This window comes from Lycorma delicatula, chromosome 9 (assembly GCF_047948215.1).
Source record: "Lycorma delicatula isolate Av1 chromosome 9, ASM4794821v1, whole genome shotgun sequence".
NCBI classification, from domain to species: domain Eukaryota; kingdom Metazoa; phylum Arthropoda; class Insecta; order Hemiptera; family Fulgoridae; genus Lycorma; species Lycorma delicatula.
The window spans coordinates 28,672,301-28,691,946 of NC_134463.1; the positions used below are offsets into that span (position 1 = coordinate 28,672,301).

General features: G+C 36.4%; 1 protein-coding gene and 1 pseudogene across 1 annotated transcript; one reads left to right on the top strand and one right to left on the bottom strand.

Moving 5' to 3' along the window:
- The window catches only part of LOC142329867 (putative aminopeptidase NPEPL1), a 292,983-nt pseudogene that overhangs the window by 206,540 nt on the left and 66,797 nt on the right, over window positions 1-19,646 (bottom strand).
- Window positions 1,402-19,302, top strand: LOC142330443 (uncharacterized). Its single transcript, XM_075375683.1, has 5 exons — window positions 1,402-1,645; window positions 2,704-2,853; window positions 13,755-13,904; window positions 15,447-16,002; window positions 19,202-19,302. Exons 2-5 carry the CDS (start codon window positions 2,707-2,709, stop codon window positions 19,300-19,302), a joined length of 954 nt encoding a protein of 317 aa, XP_075231798.1. The 5' UTR covers window positions 1,402-1,645; window positions 2,704-2,706.

Sequence of the window (19,646 nt, forward strand, 5' to 3'; positions counted from 1 at the left end):
TCCGATATGGTTGCACCTTCGGTCCAGCTACTCTGTATCCCTGAGCACTCAAGCCCCCTCACCAACGGCAAGGTCTCATGATTCATAGGAGGGTAGGTAATTTAACGGATTAAAAATTTTCCATGTTAAAAGTTTACGAATTTGCTCGTACTTCTACTTCGTGGACTAGAAACTCTGTGTACATTGGTTGAGGAATTTTCTACTGGACATTGAATTGCTGATAGCCAACAATGGCGCTTCTAAGGTTTGAGCTTTCAAAACTGCATTTGGAAAAGATTTTGAGTCATCTAGCAACAATTGATGACGTAGTCTTGGTTGGAAAGTCCTCTAATAAATTCTGAACGCAGAAAAATATCTGGTATAGACTTTTTACATTTACATTTGCATTAGAATTCACATGGTGAAATATATTTAGGTAATTGTGTGAAAAGATCTGGAATTGGTTGATTTGATCCTCGTTTTTGTGAGAGGAATTTATGTCTTTCAACTAATACATTTTTTTTCTCATTTACTAATCGTTCAAAGTTTGAACTATTTCGTCATACTTTAAGGTACGTAGTTTTTTTGGTGCCACTGATAACTTTAAACGATGAAGTAAAGGAGAGTAAGTAAAGGCTGAAAAGGAGAGGCGCAAGTACCGACCCTTGTGGCAGGCCATTCTTGAGTTTCCTAGGTGAGCTTATATCGGATCCAATGATAACTTGGAACATTCTGTAGTTCAACATGTTATTAAGGAGGCGAGCTTTAGTTGCATGGGATTATACGGAGGACCTTACAAATCATGCCTTCCCCTCACATTTAAATATATATATTTAATTGTGTAATTATATACACGGATTTCTGAAGACGGATATTTCAAACAGTGAATATTGTTGTTCATATTCATAAAACTTTATTTATATTGCAGCGTATATTTATTTATTTTTTGAAAATTGTGTCTCAACTTTTGAGGTTATATTTATGTATTCTATTTTATGAGTAAAATTGTATGATATAGAAAATAGTATCGGATAAGTTCTTGATTTTGCATAAATAATTTTAAATTCACCAAAAACAAAATTTTTGATTAAATGGACTACCATAAAACAAAACTGTTTGTATCATATTTTTCGTATTACAAGATGCTGGTAACACTCCTGTCCTAGTCAATCGTCATCCAAAGAATTAATAGAACTAAACTAATCAATATATATTTGACAAACCTTTTTTATATGACAACGAATACTTCAATCCTTTTTAAACAGTATAAAATAAATATTATTTAATTTGAGGGTTGTTTATTCAAACTTTTATTCGTGGTATTTAAAGTCGTCAGTTGAACGTTTGACTAAAATTTGTTTGAGTGTGTATAAACACAGGAAGTTTTTCTTAACTTTTTTTATTCCTCGTCGAACATGTTAAGTCTCTATTTAAATAAACACCCGATTCAAATTATAGAATAAATTTAGTAATTAAAACATAAATAACAAAGACAAAATGAAATTTGAAAAGTATACTCAAAACAGATTATTTTGATCGACTCCAAAAGTTATATCGATAATCTACATACATCGTTAAATCGAACAATGAGATACAACAAATACTAAAAATAATGTAGCATTATGATAACCTATACAATATTGAATCATATTAGAAAAGACAGCAGGTAAGAAAAGTTTAGTTATTTTGTTTGAAATAATGGGTCCGAGTGATAACCGCCCTGTTGGAAAAAACGAAATTAAACATCAACAACAGACAGGTATTCAGAATGATAGTGAGACGTGAGAAACACATTTGTTAAGTAGAAGCTTTGAGAATCCACGGTGGTTAATTATTCGGCAACTTATTTCATTGTTTTTACATATATTGTTGACTGTGGTGTATGATTACGAACACCCCAATAGCACAGTAGTATAACTTATATGCATTCCTACCATGTGTTAACACCGCCGGTAATATACATACAAAATCTATTCTGTCAGATGGTGTTTGGTAGTCATTAAAATTACTTTTACAGAGTGAAGGAAGTGTGTATTATTAACGTGTCGTAATTGTATTAATATAACTAAATATAATGATATAGTAAACCCTATAATAAGAGATATAATAATTAATCATATTTGCACAGCCAGAAGGTAAGAAGAACGTCCTTCTACTAGCTCATGGAAGACAGCCATATTTTATGTTACTGGCATCTTAACTCATTAATTATCTTTTTACATCTAAAAATTTTTTGATTCTGTAAAAATAAATTTTTTTTCTTTTACGCAACTGAATTGACTTACATTAATACTAAAAACATGCAACAATCCTTGTTTAATTTAGCATCAATATCTATATACCTAGTGAAAACTTTTCTTTTGCTAAAAATTGTATCATTTTAGGTAATAAAAAACGATGACCTCTACTGTTATTGCCACCTCATGTATATTTTTTTTAGAATTAGTAATTCAGTTATACCATAAAACTCTGTTTTTCATGTTGTGTTAGTTATAAATATAGATTATATGTATAGCAAATCATTTCCATACTTAACTGATGCATTTTAGTGCTTTAAAACCCACTTTTATACATAACATATCTTAAATTATCTTTAACAATATATTAAGATCCAGGCTCTTGACTTCATCAAATGTTACATTTCAGTAATATTTAATTTAACATGGTTATTTTAAGTCACACTTTTGTAGTAGAATATTAATAATACTTTATATTTTTTTGCAGAATATGGATGCACAAACTAGCAATTTAGTTTGGGAAGAAAATCCATTAGCCTTGCCCATTAAAATAGAAAACGTGCATGAATCAGGGCAACAAGAATATTTGTTTGTACATCTTGCCAAGACAGATGATGTTCTGACAATATTTAAACAAGTAAGCTATTTTCTTCTTTATCTTTTTTTTAGTTAAAAACATAAACCTAGTTATTGTAAGAATTCTTAATTGTTCTATTCATGATGATATTTTTATTTACTGTTTATAGCCCACATAACATTTTGCATTTATGTCTGGCTTGAGATGTGTTTATTTATAGTACAAAAAAAAAGTTATTAACGAAGTATAGGGAGGTAAATAGCTTTGATGAACAGATTGCACTTAAGACTTTACAGTAGATAAACATTTTGTACAACAATACGCAACAAAGAAAATACAATGACCTGAAGCCTCACGCTGCAAACAAAGCTATCACTATCACATTCATTTTATACTCAGATTCAGCATTGTTTACAATGATGATGTAAATGATTACAAAGTTATCCTTGCTTTTATGAAGCATGTTAGTTATTATGTTTTAGTTAGCATGTTTTGCTATTGTGTGTTACTGCATTTTTGTTTTCAAACAAGATTGATGTGTTTTTTTACGTTTACACATATAACCTGTGTGGTTAACCAAACCAATTAGATTTACCTTGGTGCAAACAACTTTTTATTGATAGATTAATTAATGTCAATGCCTAATTGTGTTCTGGACTATCAGGACTGATTAAATCCTGAAAGATCCCAGTTGCATACTATTACCGAAGCACTCACTGATGATTTACTTTTGTGAAAAATCATTTTATTTTGTAACTATAAGAAAAATAGTTGTTTTTCAGTTCTTGGATTTTTCATAGCTTGGCAATAAATTAATGGTGGCCCTCTTAAACTTATGAGGCTTTTTTCCTCTTTTCCATAAGAAAATGATCCGGACTTTCACCTCTTGAACACTCAAATAAAACTGATTGGTGAAATACATTAAACTAGAGTAGCAGAAAATTCAGTAAAAGGAAAACTTTGTATTCAGTTAAGTGTTAAGTGCACATAGAGCATATCGTGAATAGATTGCAGTGGTATTCATGTTTTAATTGACGTACACATTCTTGAACTATTCTTAGATCCAATAAACGATGTAAAATGTCTCTAAAGCATGTTGGATGCAATAAAGGATTTAAACGATGTATCTAATTAACATTTAATCTCTTATAAATCTTTTCACTTGTGTTTGTTCATTGTTCAAATAGAATGTATAGAGAATTTTAAGCAATACTTTGGATCTGTCTTTTTTACTTAAAACGTTAGCTGCTACAAGGAACTCAGTGGTTTCCCAGAAGACTGTTCGGTACATGCCGGAGGATCCATGGTGGTTGCTAACTCACCACCTTATATCATTGTTTTTTACATGTATTGTTAACTGTGATGTATGATTACGAATACCCGAATAGCACAGCAACATAATTGATATGCATTCCTTTCATGTGTTGTCATCTGTTGACACCCTCTGTAACATATGGTTGAAATTTATTCTGTCAGATGGTGGTTGGTAGTCATTAAAGTTATTTTTACTGAGTGAAGGAAGTGTGTTTTATATACGTGTCATAAGTATATTAATATAACTAAATACAATAAAATAGAAAACTCTATAATAACACATTTAATAATTAATCGCATGTGCATAGCCAGAAGGTAAGTAATCGTTACGTATTTTTTGTGAAATTATAGAAGCACACCCGTGATAGAATCTGACTTGCTAATTAGCAAACAGGAAATTAGTTGTGAACAAGAGACAGATATTCAGAATTATTCTGGAGGCAAAATACTTTGAAGTATTCTGATACAAGTATAATAAAAACATTTAATATATTCTTGGAAATAGGCAGATTTCGATGTGCTTGTGTCTTTTCAATTGAAATCATATGCTACATATAAATTATATTTTTGATTAAATTTGATGTACTGGTTGTGATTGTTCAATTCTCTGAAAGATAATTGTAGAAGGTTCTTGTAAACTTTCTATAAGAAGAGATAATCTCATATTTTTGTGTTAAATTTTTAACTTTTCCACAATGGCTTCTGTGAACCACAGAAAATGAATGCAGTCTGGCTTTACCAGAAACAGTATAATAAATTTGGATTTTTAATTAATCGTATGCTTCTCCTGAAATTTTCATGCAAAAAATCTGTAATGTGATTATTAATGCTGTGTTGACAATGGCGTATGAGAGGCTGCAGTTTTACAAGTTTTGTTTTGCAAGAAAGTTTTTTTTTCCATATTTCCCTTTTCTGGCAGTATCATGTGATTATATATTGAAAGGTTCCAGTTGAATATTATTATAGAAGTACTCACATGGATAAGTTATTTCTATGAAAATCAATTTGTTTAATCATAGTAAGAAAATTTATATATTTTTAATATATGTTAATTATATAAAGATAATAAATTATTATTATTATTATTTTTTTTATTATGGGCATCGACTGCTAAGGTCATCTCTGCTAAGCCCTCGTCACATTCTTTAAAAGAGGTTAAAAGAGGTCGTCATATGTAAGGGTGCAAAGGGCCCTTACATTTTATTTAAAAGCACAAACTGCACAAAAACATTAAGACACAAACAACGAAGACAAATACAACACTTTCGGGGTGTAAAGGGCCCCGAACTTAAAATTTGAGGTTCTCCTCAAAAATTAAAAAATACAAGTCTATACAATACCATTATCTTCTTCTACCTGTCTCGATTATTTGTTAATTTATCACCCTCAGGGCGACCAGAACCGCCGTTAAGCAGTATATCAGTCGCGCCAGGATGCCGTGGCAGTTGACTCCCCCCTATAAACAGGTTATAAGCATGCATTGCGCCCATCCATAGCTTCACGCCCTCAGTCCACCCTTGAGGGTCCCACATGCCATAATTGGACACACCCTGACTTACCGCTCTTGAATGCAGGTGAACCAGGGTGGCCTAGGCAAGAGGGCTACCTCCTGTCACTATACGTGCCACGCATCGAGACTCACTTATATATATATAAATAACTACCTCTTAGAGTTTCTTTATCACAGCTTTAAATTTTCATTTTTATAGACTTTTAAGAAGTCCACTGGCGTGTAAATATGCAACTATTTTTCTTTCATTTTCATTAGCTAAATCAGCAGTAATATCATTTCTCAACAGGAACCTTTTTCTGAGGTCCTTATATATAGTACACTCTTCTATTAGATGCTTAATTGTCAGTGTTTTATTGCAAACACTGCACATTAGTCTCTCTTCACCGGTTAACAAATATGAATTTGTTAATCGCGTGTGACCGATTCTAAGTCTGGTCACAGCTATTTGTTCACGGCGAGTCAACTTCACGTTGCTTTTCCATTAATATGGAGAAGTTTTTATGGAGTTTAATTTTGTATTTAAACTCCTCCAATCAGTATTCCACTTGTTTCTTACTATGTTCATTAGACAATTTTTAACATCTGCCACTCTTACAGGAAATGCATCCAAATCATCGCAGACTGTTGCCTTTCTGGCAGCTTCGTCTGCGCTTTCATTACCTGTAATACCAGCATGCCCTGGAGTCCATACAAATACGCATCGCTGTCCTCATTGCTTTAAAACGTATGAAATGGGCAGGATGTTTGAAATTAGGACATCCTTAATGTTTTTGTTCCGAATTGCAACAAGTGCACTTAGATAATCGGAACATATTAGCACTCTCTCTTTGCAATAGTGTTCTGTGTAGCGAAGAGCTTGCTGAATGGCAGTAAATTCTGGCTTATGAACACTGGCCATATCTGGCAGTTTCTAAAAGTGGGCTTCTCCATTTACATATATGGAGCATCCAACACCATGTTCGGTTTTAGAACCATCAGTATAAATTCTAATATGTTCTTCGTAGTTGCTGACGGTTGCTAAAAATTCCTGTTGGATGATCACTGCTGGCTTCTTTTTTATTTCTCCCTGAGAGAGATCCAACCTTGTATTTACCGCTGGCAAACGCCATGGCGGTATTTCTCTTGTGGAAATTGCTAGTGTCTCAGGAATAGCAATTTCATATTTTCTTCTTAATTTGTGGTACCTAATTCCGGCTGGTCTGGAATAGGTAGCACGACGTTCATATAATGCAGCTATAGAATGATTCGTAAAGAGTTTGTGATTTATATGGGCAGGAAAAGCCCATACGTTTGCTGCATATCTTAACAAAAGGATCTGTCTTCTATAATGTAGTGGCAGTAATCCGGCTTCAGACATTAGACTAGTTGCTGGACTTGTGCGGAAAGCGCCTGTCGCATATCTTATTCCGCTATTATGTATTATGTCTAACTTTCTTAAATGCGACTTCCTAGCGGATGAATATACAATACTTCCGTGGTCTAGTTTTCATTGAACCAATGCCTTATACAATCTCAATAATATCTCTTTGTCTGAGCCCCAATTAATGTTCGATAAAAATTTTATAATGTTTAGGGCTTTTTTGCATCTAACACTCAAGTTCTGTATGTGTAATCCCCACATAAGGGATTTATCCAATACCAGTCCTAAAAATCTCACGTTATCCTTATATTGTATTGGATTATCGCCAGTTGTCAATGTAGGACGTTGATGAGGAATTCTCTTCCTACAGAAGTGTACACAGCACGTTTTTTCTGGTGAAAAATGGAATCCATTATTCTTTGCAACTTCATTTAGAACGTTAATCACTCGTTGCAATTTGTACTTCTCCATAATAGTCTTGTTGCTGGCATACACAATTGCCAAAACATCATAGACAATTTCTGGAATGGCTAATATCAATTTATTAATGGCGATGGTAAACAAGGTACCGCTCAGCGATGAACCTTGTTGTATGCCATTTTCCAAGATTCTTTCAGATGAATATTCATTGTTGACACGTACTTGTAAGGTACGGTCATTCATATAGTTGCTGAGCAATACTGGCAGATTGCCACGAATGCCCCATTCATGTATCTGGAGCATTACTCCATGTCGCCAGGTCATATCAAAAGCCTTCTGCAGCTCGAAGAAGACTCAGACACAATGTTTCCTTGTAATAAAGCTGTTATATATAACGTTCTCTAAGTTGATCATTTGATTGGTGGTAGAATGGTATTGCCGAAAACCTGCTTGATATGGTGATATCAGGTTTTCTTTTTCTAAAACCCAAACGAGTCGATTATCAATAATTTTTTTAGAGTATTTTTCCCATAGCGCACGTCAAAGAAATAGGACGATAACTATTGGGATCTGATAGATTTTTATTTTTCTTCGGTACTGGAACAACATGTGCTCTTTTCCACTGCTGCAGGTACATTCCATCCCGCCATTTGATTATACAGTTCTAATAATCTGCGTTTTGCAATGGTATTCAGCTGCCTGATCATATTATAATGGATTTCATCCGGACCAGCAGCTGTGTTGCCTGCTTTCTCCAACGCTTTCACGAATTCTTCCATTTTGAATGGTACATTATATGAATAATTATACTTGGTTCTGAAGTTTAGTAGACCTTCAAGTTCTTCTTTTTTCGCTCGAAAATCTTCTTCGTAGTTGGCCTTTTCGAATTTATTGGATAATAGCTCTGCAATTTTGTTTGGAGTGTCTTTAATTTCATCTTCATCTTGAAGGCTAGTTATGGGAGCAAAATTTTTACGCCCACAAATCGCCTTCACTTTCCTCCAAACGTCTGATGCAGTAGTACTTCTGTCAATGGATGACATGTATTGCTGCCAGGATCGTTTCTTCGAGTCTATCATGAGACTTTTTGCATACGCCCTGTATTTTTTAAAGGCAATAAGATTCTCTGTGGTAGGACGTTTCTTAAAGTCGTTATACGCCCTTTTCTTTCTTTTTATAGCTTCACTTATTTCATCGTTTCACCATGGCACGGGTTTCTTCGTAAGTTTCCCAGATGTTTTGGGAATAAATCTAGATGCCGACTCAAGTATCGCATTTGTTATAGCGTCGACATCGTCCCCGATAACTCCAGTTGTTTCAGGGAGTATCGTTCTAGCTGTGAAGCTCGTCCATTCTGCCTTTTCAAACAACCATCTTTTAGAGATGGGATATATTTTTCTTGTAGCATCAGTTACAATTTGCACCGGGAAATGATCGCTACCATGCAAATCGTCTAAAACATGGAAGCTGTACCTCGGTGCTATCGATCCGCTTATGAGTGCAAGATCTATACAGGACGTCGATCCATCTCTGGCATTGGAAAAGGTTCCTGACCCGTCGTTTAAAAGCATAAGTTCAGAATTCATCAGGAACCTTTCCAATTCTCTTCCACGGGGATCTACTCGATCCGATCCCCAAAAGTGAATTATGAGCATTAAAATCACCCACCAGTAAAATAGGTGGGGGGAAGCTCAGAAATTAATCGTGCTGTCATCCTCCTTCCAATCAAAATTCGGCAGGTATATGCTGCAAACAGTGACCTGAAGCGGACGCTTCATTCTAATGGCGACCGCTTGCAGGTTTGTATTTAGATCAACAGCTTCGGCGGTAGCTCTGGTCGATGTTAATATTGCTACTCCACCTCTAATTCTTACATTTGGCGGTTAATCTCGCCGAAATATATCGTATCTTTTTAATTTAAAATTTTCATTTCGGCTGAAATTTGTTTCTTGCAGAAATATACAAATCGGGTCTACATCATGTACCAAGCGTTGGAGCTCATGGATGTTTGAAAAACATCCATTGATGTTCCATTGTACAATCGACTTGCTGATTTTAAATTAAATTATAGCCTAGGTTTTCCTTTCGGCCATTCTTTTTTTCTCCATATTATGAACAGCATCGTGTTCGCGGAGAACGTCGTCGCCCGTATAGCTTCCAGTCTCCGAATCGGAGACCACCGAAGCCGCCGACGTCGAAGGACATGGATCGACGCCGATTGAGAGGCGACAACCTGGCCGACTCCCGGCACGGGGATAGCACCAGTCACCGCCTGTGGAAGGGGGAACACTTGCCCCCCGTGTGTGGTTTTTGTGGCCTCTGTGGTTTAGAGGCCTCAGTTGCAGGAGGCTTGGAAGCCTCTATAACACACTCTTTCTTCTTATCTTGAAGGATATCGCTAAGACGGACTTGACCTTCTGGTTTGGCGTCCGTTTCTTTTCTACAGGAGCAACTTTCATTTTTACAGATTTATCTTCAGCAGGCTGTACTACTATCTTTGGCTTAACAAATTCTTTGTTGCTGAAAGGCTTCATCTTGCTTTCGATGATCCTTTCAATCATGTTAGCCAAAGTAGGCGCAAGTTTGTTTATAATTTGAGTCTCATCTACAGCAATTGGAACAGGAGCAGGAACAGCAGCCGCAGCTTGAGCATAAGTTGTTGTTGCTCTAGGCTTGCGGGCGTTAACAATCTTCTTTGCTTCGAAGTAGCTGACCTTTTGCAGGGTTTTTACTTCCTGCACAGCCAGCTCGTCTTTGTAGACAGGACAGTTCCTGGATCCACAAGAATGTGTTCCCTTTCAATTGATACATGTAGGAGGTTCTTTACATGGCTCCCCTTCATGCACCTCACCACCGCACACGCATATTTGCGGTCTTTCACATCTAAGAGCGGTGTGACCAAAGCGTTGGCACTTAAAGCACCTCATAGGCTGCGGGACAAATGCCCGCACGTCCAGTCGATGAATCCCCGCTCTTACTTTCTCTGGCAAAGTAGGCCGGTTGAAAGTTAGGACATGACAGGCTGAGGGTAGGACCTTACCGTTCCTTCTCATGTTCAATCGACGACACTCTATTACTCCTTGCGATGACAACTCCTCAACAATTGCTTGCTTCGAGCAATAGCAATTTAGAAGATCCCGACAGACGACCACCCCCCTTGAGGTGTTGAGCGTACCGTGGGGATCAACATGTACAGCCAATTTTCCAATCTTTTTAAGGCCTAGGATCTTTTGAGACTGAGCATCATTTACAGTCTCCACATGAAATCCTGTGAAGGTCTTCCTTATTTCTTTAACAGGCCCTCCAGCGCATTTAGTTATTTCCCGAGCAATGAGAAAAGGACTCACCCTCGAGAAATTCCATCCTCCTTTGTAATGACCAAGTATTTGAGTTTAGGTACATTATTAATCTTGAAAAAAGCTTTTTCTAGCTTCAATCTCAATCCTTCTTGATTCCGCACTCTTTCTCCGTTTTGCCTCAGGCGAAACGGCTAGTTCTAGACGGGAGTGTTTACGTGAACCCTCTGCCAGGTTTGTTTGTTCAACTTGCATGATCGTTTTATCCCTTCTGTAGTAAGGCTAGCCGCCGGGGTACACCCCCATTCCAGGGCTACCAACCCTGGAGGTCTGTTCCGGTACTTCGGTGGAACCGGCATATGTCTTGGCAGAGAGCGGATGCGCAGTCTCTGCACTGACTCCAGGCCCTTACACACCGAGGTTTTCAGGGCTCCCATGCCACGAAAAACATGGGCACCTTAACTACGTGCTTGCCATCGCCGGGGGCATGTGGACAACGAAAGGTCTCCGTTACACCTGCAAATAACTTCAACCGTGGCCCCCACATCGCCACCTCTAAAGGTGATATCAATACATGTCTATATTCGTTAAAAGTTTTCGTACCTCAGGTGGCCGCCAAATCCAGTTTTAAAATTCGGCCGAAAAATAGCATACCCGTGTACTGGTGGACACCGGAGATTGCGGGGTGGCGCCGAGAGTGTCTTCGACTAAGACGGGTGGCCCAACGTGCGAGGAATCGCATTGACGCGAACGCCAGGTCAGCCGAGTATAAGACAGCAAAGAAGCGGCTCCGTCGAGCCATCAACGTGAGCAAGGCACGCTGCTGGAGAGAACTGACGGAGACCGTGGATGCAGACCCTTGGGGGCTAGGTTACAAGATAGTAACTCGGCGATTGGGGATCTCGCGGTCACCAGCTCCACTAGACGAGGCTAAAGCGGAACACGTCGTTAAGATGTTGTTCCCGGCCCACTTGGTCCGTGCCGAGCGGGACTTCAGCGACATGGGTGACTTCCTGCTCTTCTCGATGGAGGAAGTGAAAGGAGTCCTACGGTCGCTGAAAGGCAAAAAAGCCCCTGGTCCCGACGGTATACCGGCCGAGGTACTCAAACTAGTGGGGCGCTGCAGGCCCCATCTGCTACTATAATGCATGTCTGAAGGCTGGGTCTTTTAGCGCCAGGTGGAAGACCGCGCCTCTTGTGCTAATTCCCAAGGGAAAAGAAAATCCAGAGTCGCCGTCCTCCTACCGCCCATTGTATATGCTTAACACAGCTGAGAAGGTATTGGAGAAGCTGTTAAAGAAAAGACTGGTTACGGCGATGAATCAGGCAGATGGCCTGTTACCTAACCAGTACGGTTTCCGGCAGGGTCGGTCGACCCTAGACGCAATTCAGGAGGTTGTTGAGGCAGTGCGGCGAGCAGAGGACCACAATCATTTTTCGCGACGTGTGGTCCTTCTCGTTACGTTGGACGTAAAAAACGCGTTCAACTCCGCACGGTGGAGCGATATTATTCGGGCCCTACAGCATTCGTTCCATGTGCCTCAGTACCTTCTCAGAATGTTAGACGTATACGTGAGGAACCGCGGTCTCATTTACGAGACCGCAGCAGTCTGGCGTAGGACTACGATCACGTCAGGGGCGGCGTGGGATCGATTCTCGGCCCCGACCTTTGGAACGCCGTCTACGATGGCTTGCTGAGGCTGAAGAATCTGTTTTGGTTGGGTACGCTGACGACGTTGCGCTACTTGTCGCAGACCGCGACGTGTAGCGCGCCCAACTGAGGCTCGGTCGGGCCATGCACAGAGTCGGTGCCTGGCTGGACAATCATGGATTGTCTCTAGCCCTCAGCAAAACGGAGATCGTAGTTCTCACAAAGAGCGTATCGACACCATTCTCTCCCTGCGGGTCGGGGTAGAGGTTGTCGAGATCAAGCCGGCCGCAAAGTACCTCGGTATGATGATTGACGGGAAACTCAGCTTCGTACAGCCGCCGACAAAGCTGCGAGAGCCGTAACTGCTCTCAGCCGGCTTATGGCGAATGTCGGCGGACCGAAGGCCAGCAGACGGCGATTACTGGTGTCCACGGAGCATTCCATCCTGTTATACGGGTCGGAAGTGTGGGCCCAGGCATTAAGAGTTGCGAAAAACCGGAAGCGGCTCGCGCAGGTGCAACGCACCGCAGCCTTGCGAGTCCCTTCCGCGTATCGGACGGTCTCCTAGCCTGCAGTATTTGTGATCGCCGGCGTTCATACCCATTGCTACTTTAGCAAGGGAGCGCCAGGTGATCTACAGGAGGCGATGGGCAGGCAAAGACCGGGTGACCATTGCCAACGAGGACCGCACTCGCACGTTCCTCGCATGGCAAGAGACCTGGGACCACGAGACCACAGGACGATGGACCGCAAGGCTTATCCCTCTGGTCAGACCGTGGACGGAGTGACGGCATGGAGAAGTGGAGTACTACATGACCCAATTTTTAACAGGTCACGGGAACTTCCGCGCTTACCTCTATGTCATAGGGAAAGCGCCGTCACTTGACTGCCTGTATTGCCCCGGTGTACGGGACGACGCTGAGCACACCTTTTTTCAAATGTGCTCGGTGGGCAGCAGATTGAGGGACACTAGAGGCGGATCACGGAGCACTGAGTCCTCACAACGTGGTTACGATGATGCTCCGTGACCTGAGTAGCTGGGAAAGTGTAGCCCAATTCGACGGCAACATTCTCAGGGCCAAAAAGGTTGACTTGGATAGTCCTGAAAATTAGGTAGCACCTAATCAGGCTAGTATAGGAGGACTCGACAAGAAGTAATGTGTTAAACGGTTCCGGGTCGAGTCCTGGTAGAAAGGGAACCCCCTTTCTACCAGGACTTAGTCGACCAGGTTTTAGATGGTAGTCTGCTGATAGCGATTGGATACTACCATCAGCGGGAGCCCGACACTCCGTGCGTAAATGCATTTCCACCATCCTCCTCAAAAAAAAATTATTACCATCATCATTTATCATATATAATATCATATATTATCATTATCATTATTATTACTTTATGTTTTGCTGCAGAGTATGGATGTACAAACTGATAGTTCATTTTTTGATGAAGATCCATTATCTTCCAGTATTAAAAAAGAAATCAAGCATGAAACAGAGCGAACAGAACATATGATTGCTCCTGTTGCTATGACAGATGATAAACTTTCAACTTCTAGACAAGTAAGATATTTTCGTTTACGTTTTATGGTTTACCTAATATTTAGCATTCTTGTTTAACGCTTCATATTTTGACTAAAATTTAAAAAAAGTGATACCAAACTGTGTGTGAAGTGATAAAACAGTATGTGTAGGATTGTATGATTGACAAGTCACTCCTGAAAACTCATGGATTTGATAAAGAATAAACATTCCGAGCGACGTTTTATATGAGGTTTCTTGTTTCTATCTTTATAGTGCCAAAATATACTGTTTCTCATCACACAACAAACCTACTGCAATGAAACTGATATATTCCTGCAAGTAAATTTATAATCTCTTCACAGAAACCAGTTTTATAAGTAACATTGTTGTCCTCAGAGAAACTACTTCATTGTGTCTCTTATGGTACTGTAAATGTGGCACAGCCAGAACAAATTGTTTGTTTACCTCCCAACTGACAGCATGTTGCGTTATTGCTGTTGAAACATCCATCAAACATAGAAATGAATAAACGTAAGAAATATTGTGCTTCTTAATACCATTCCTATTGGTCTTTGGTAACAGCCATGAGGCTACTCTTTCAGGATCTATACGTCATGTATAGTTTTTAGTGTGGTATTTATGAGTTTTCTGAGGGTTCCTTGGGATTTTTAATGTGGTTTTATGCCATTTCTCTAGGGTTTTTCAGTACTCATTGATTAGAATCTTTTTTTCATGTGTATTAAATTGTAATCGGTAATTATAATAAAATGATTATATAATAATAATAAGAGTATTGCACGATGTAAATCTGAAAATTAGTAGAATATATTGAAATGCCACTATTTTTTACCAAAAACTTACCTTTTTGGAGCCACGGAGGACATCAGCTTTCTCAAAACAAGATGAATTTTTTAAAGTTTCTTTTCATAGAGAATTGAATTCATATTTAAATGGTAGTATAAATTTTGTGCTTACATTGTTGGCAGCTCACTGTTGAAGCCATTCCCAGTATTGAATTCACTTTGCACAGTCTCCGGCCAATAACTTTTGGATCGCTTTATCCGGGACAAGACTGAGTTTATTACAAATTGCCTTGTTGCATTTGTTTTTCTGTTATCCTAACCTTTGCACTGATTTGTTAAGACTATATCACATAATAGTCGTTACGTCTTCATCAAGTACTTATGGTCTACCACTTCACTCATCATGATGAGTTTGGAAAATTTCTTCACTTTATTGCCTGGTTTCTATTTTCAGTTACTATTAATAGAACTAAACTACAGTAATTTTTTTTTTTTTTATTTGGCAGTATGAAATTGCCTGTTAACTGACCAGTTTTAGTTTCTGTGCTATGTAGCATATAGTTTGATTGTGTTACATTTTGTCCTCTCTGTTTTTTAACTGCTTATACTAATGAAATTTTTATTTTTGCTACTTTGAAACAAACTTATTGTGCTTGCTTAAATACGAACTTAAGATATTTAATATTAGAGTATAAGTTGTCAATTTGTAGTTGGCAGTATTAAAAATAACAAATTTTTCCGATAGATTTTAACTTAACAGTTACGTTTTTTTTTTTAGAATCATATTGAAGAAGTTACTGATGTGGAGAAAAGAGTTACTGAAAGTAGTTTAAAGACATCAAAGTGTGTGGTTTGCAATAAATTAAAATATAAGTGCATATGTGATAATGTCATCGATGATCTCAACAGTTTTTCTTTTAAAGAAAAGTGCTTGCAAATGACAGAAAAACCAGTTAAAGTAAGGAATGTCATATCTTGTCATCTTCCTATTCACACGTGTGTTCTATGTCAGGAGTCTTTCAGTCAGAGATCTACTTTAGAGTCACACTTATCAATTCATGTTGTCAAAAAAAACTTAACATGTAATTTTTGTAAGAAATCATTTAGTCAAAGGAGTGAATTAAAAACTCATCTCTTTATTCATACTGATGAAAAAAAATTCACTAGTAATTTTTGTAAAAAAACTTTTAATCATAGCAGTAATTTAAAAGCACATCTATCTATTCATACTGATGAGAAGAAATTCACTTGTAATTTTTGTAAGAAATCATTTAGTCAAAGGAGTGAATTAAAAACTCATCTCTTTATTCATACTGATGAAAAAAAATTCACTTGTAATTTTTGTAAAAAAAACTTTTAATCATAGCAGTAATTTAAAAGCACATCTATCTATTCATACTGGTGAGAAGAAATTCACTTGTAATTTTTGTAAGAAATCATTTAGTCTAAAGGCTAATTTAAAAACTCATCTCTTTATTCGTACTGGTGAAAAGAAATTCACTTGTAATTTTTGTAAAAAAACTTTTAATCAAAACGGTAGTTTAAAAAGATATCTCTCTATTCATACTTGTGAGAAAATTTTCACTTGTAATTTTTGTAAAAAAACATATAATCTAAAGAGTAATTTAAAATACATCTTTCTATTCATACCGGTTAGAAGAAATTCACTTGTAATTTTTGTAAGAAATCATTTAGTCAAAAGAGTAATTTAAAAACTCATCTCTTTATTCATACTGATGAAAAAAAATTCACTTGTAATTTTTGTAAAAAAAACTTTTAATCATAGCAGTAATTTAAAAGCACATCTATCTATTCATACTGGTGAGAAGAAATTCACTTGTAATTTTTGTAAGAAATCATTTAGTCTAAAGGCTAATTTAAAAACTCATCTCTTTATTCGTACTGGTGAAAAGAAATTCACTTGTAATTTTTGTAAAAAAACTTTTAATCAAAACGGTAGTTTAAAAAGATATCTCTCTATTCATACTGGTGAGAAGAAATTCTCTTGTAATTTTTGTAAGAAATCATTTAGTCTAAAGGTTAATTTAAAAACTCATCTCTTTATTCGTACTGGTGAAAAGAAATTCACTTGTAATTTTTGTAAAAAAACTTTTAATCATAGCAGTAATTTAAAAGCACATCTATCTATTCATAGTGGTGAGAAGAAATTCACTTGTAATTTTTGTAAGAAATCATTTAGTCTAAAGGCTAATTTAAAAACTCATCTCTTTATTCGTACTGGTGAAAAGAAATTCACTTGTAATTTTTGTAAAAAAACTTTTAATCAAAACGGTAGTTTAAAAAGATATCTCTCTATTCATACTTGTGAGAAAATTTTCACTTGTAATTTTTGTAAAAAAACATATAATCTAAAGAGTAATTTAAAATACATCTTTCTATTCATACCGGTTAGAAGAAATTCACTTGTAATTTTTGTAAGAAATCATTTAGTCAAAAGAGTAATTTAAAAACTCATCTCTTTATTCATACTGATGAAAAAAAATTCACTTGTAATTTTTGTAAAAAAAACTTTTAATCATAGCAGTAATTTAAAAGCACATCTATCTATTCATAGTGGTGAGAAGAAATTCACTTGTAATTTTTGTAAGAAATCATTTAGTCTAAAGGCTAATTTAAAAACTCATCTCTTTATTCGTACTGGTGAAAAGAAATTCACTTGTAATTTTTGTAAAAAAACTTTTAATCAAAACGGTAGTTTAAAAAGATATCTCTCTATTCATACTTGTGAGAAAATTTTCACTTGTAATTTTTGTAAAAAAACATTTAATCTAAAGAGTAATTTAAAATACATCTTTCTATTCATACCGGTTAGAAGAAATTCACTTGTAATTTTTGTAAGAAATCATTTAGTCTAAAGGCTAATTTAAAAACTCATCTCTTTATTCATACTGGTGAAAAGAAATTCACTTGTAATTTTTGTAAAAAAACTTTTAATCAAAACGGTAGTTTAAAAAGATATCTCTCTATTCATACTGGTGAGAAGAAATTCACTTGTAATTTTTGTAAGAAATCATTTAGTCTAAAGGCTAATTTAAAAACTCATCTCTTTATTCGTACTGGTGAAAAGAAATTCACTTGTAATTTTTGTAAAAAAACTTTTAATCAAAACGGTAGTTTAAAAAGATATCTCTCTATTCATACTGGTGAGAAGAAATTCACTTGTAATTTTTGTAAGAAATCATTTAGTCTAAAGGCTAATTTAAAAACTCATCTCTTTATTCGTACTGCTGAAAAGAAATTCACTTGTAATTTTTGTAAAAAAACTTTTAATCAAAACGGTAGTTTAAAAAGATATCTCTCTATTCATACTGGTGAGAAGAAATTCACTTGTAATTTTTGTAAGAAATCATTTAGTCTAAAGGCTAATTTAAAAACTCATCTCTTTATTCGTACTGGTGAAAAGAAATTCACTTGTAATTTTTGTAAAAAAACTTTTAATCAAAACGGTAGTTTAAAAAGATATCTCTCTATTCATACTGGTGAGAAGAAATTCACTTGTAATTTTTGTAAGAAATCATTTAGTCTAAAGGCTAATTTAAAAACTCATCTCTTTATTCGTACTGGTGAAAAGAAATTCACTTGTAATTTTTGTAAAAAAACTTTTAATCAAAACGGTAGTTTAAAAAGATATCTCTCTATTCATACTTGTGAGAAAATTTTCACTTGTAATTTTTGTAAAAAAACATTTAATCTAAAGAGTAATTTAAAATACATCTTTCTATTCATACCGGTTAGAAGAAATTCACGTGTAATTTTTGTAAGAAAACATTATGTCACAGGGATAATTTAAAAAGACATCTCTTGTTTTGTACAGGTTAGAAAATTTCATTTGTAATTTTTATCTGAAAAGTTTTACACAAAACTCAAATAAGGTACAAATAAGGGTGGTACAAATTTCTCTGTTACATGTCAGTTTGTGGCTAGTTATTTTCTTTTTACATTATTGTATGCACAATTGTACTAATTATTGTATAGTTAGTTTATAAACAAGATCATTTGGAAACATTTATATTATATATGTACATTCTTTTAATAAAGCTTGTAATAACTTGCATATTACGTGATTCATATTTCCTTTATTTCTGGTTGTCTAAAAAGTACTGAACCTTTGGAATCCAAAATGTAGAATACATTTATTGTTATTGAAAAATAACATTTTGAGACTAGTTGAACCATATTTTTTGATAACCTTCTGCCAGTTTTCTGTCAACACCATAAATCCTAGACGATAGAACTTCTAAGGTTTCCGTTCTTAAAAATGAGATACGTGGTTTTCACAGGCCTTTATTGAAACTAATTTAACACCATTCAGGGAGTTATTGCAGAGACTGAAACAAGTGATATCCTAACGGTCCTAGGTCCTAACGGTGATATGGCGGATGCATCAAAACCTACCAGTCAAGTTCTTGCAATTGTTGATAGGTTATTAAAGATGTCACATTTTGGCGGTTATCAGTGTTGTGTATGACATCCTTTCTATTTACTAATTCTGGCCGTTTTTTTTTTTTTAAGTGCTAAGTGCAGTCGCACTAAATGCCAACAGTACAGGTTTGAGTCTATCATACTGCTTGGCAGCAGCAGGTTGTGATACACGATGCCCTAACACAACATAATCTTCCTGGCCATCAGTGTGGGCTTTGTCTCAGACTATGGAGTTTCTCCTTGCTTCAGTCACAATCTTTTTCACCATTGTGTTCTTTGGTTATCCACTTTTCATCATTGATGATCATCTGGCTTCAGAAATGGCTCAGTTTTGTTACGTTTCAGTAGAGATTCACAGATAGAAATTCAATTGAGTAAAGTTTTCTCAGTCAGATCATGTGGCACCCAAATGTCAAGCTTCTTTTTGTAGCCAGCTTTCTCTGATTGGACTAACAGTGTTTGGTGATGGGTGTTAGGCCACTGACAGTGTCATGAAGGCTCGCATGGCTAGACTTTTGCCAGAATATCATTTCAC

What these genes read in the sequence shown, in the direction of transcription:
- LOC142330443 (XM_075375683.1), top strand. Translation starts at nt 2,707, where the DNA reads ATGGATGCACAAACTAGCAATTTAGTTTGGGAAGAAAATCCATTAGCC. An exon ending in AACTTTCAACTTCTAGACAA is followed by an intron (nt 13,905 to 15,446) that starts GTAAGATATTTT and finishes TTTTTTTTTTAG; the next exon opens with AATCATATTGAAGAAGTTAC. An exon ending in TGATGAAAAAAAATTCACTT is followed by an intron (nt 16,003 to 19,201) that starts GTAATTTTTGTA and finishes TTTTTTTTTAAG; the next exon opens with TGCTAAGTGCAGTCGCACTA.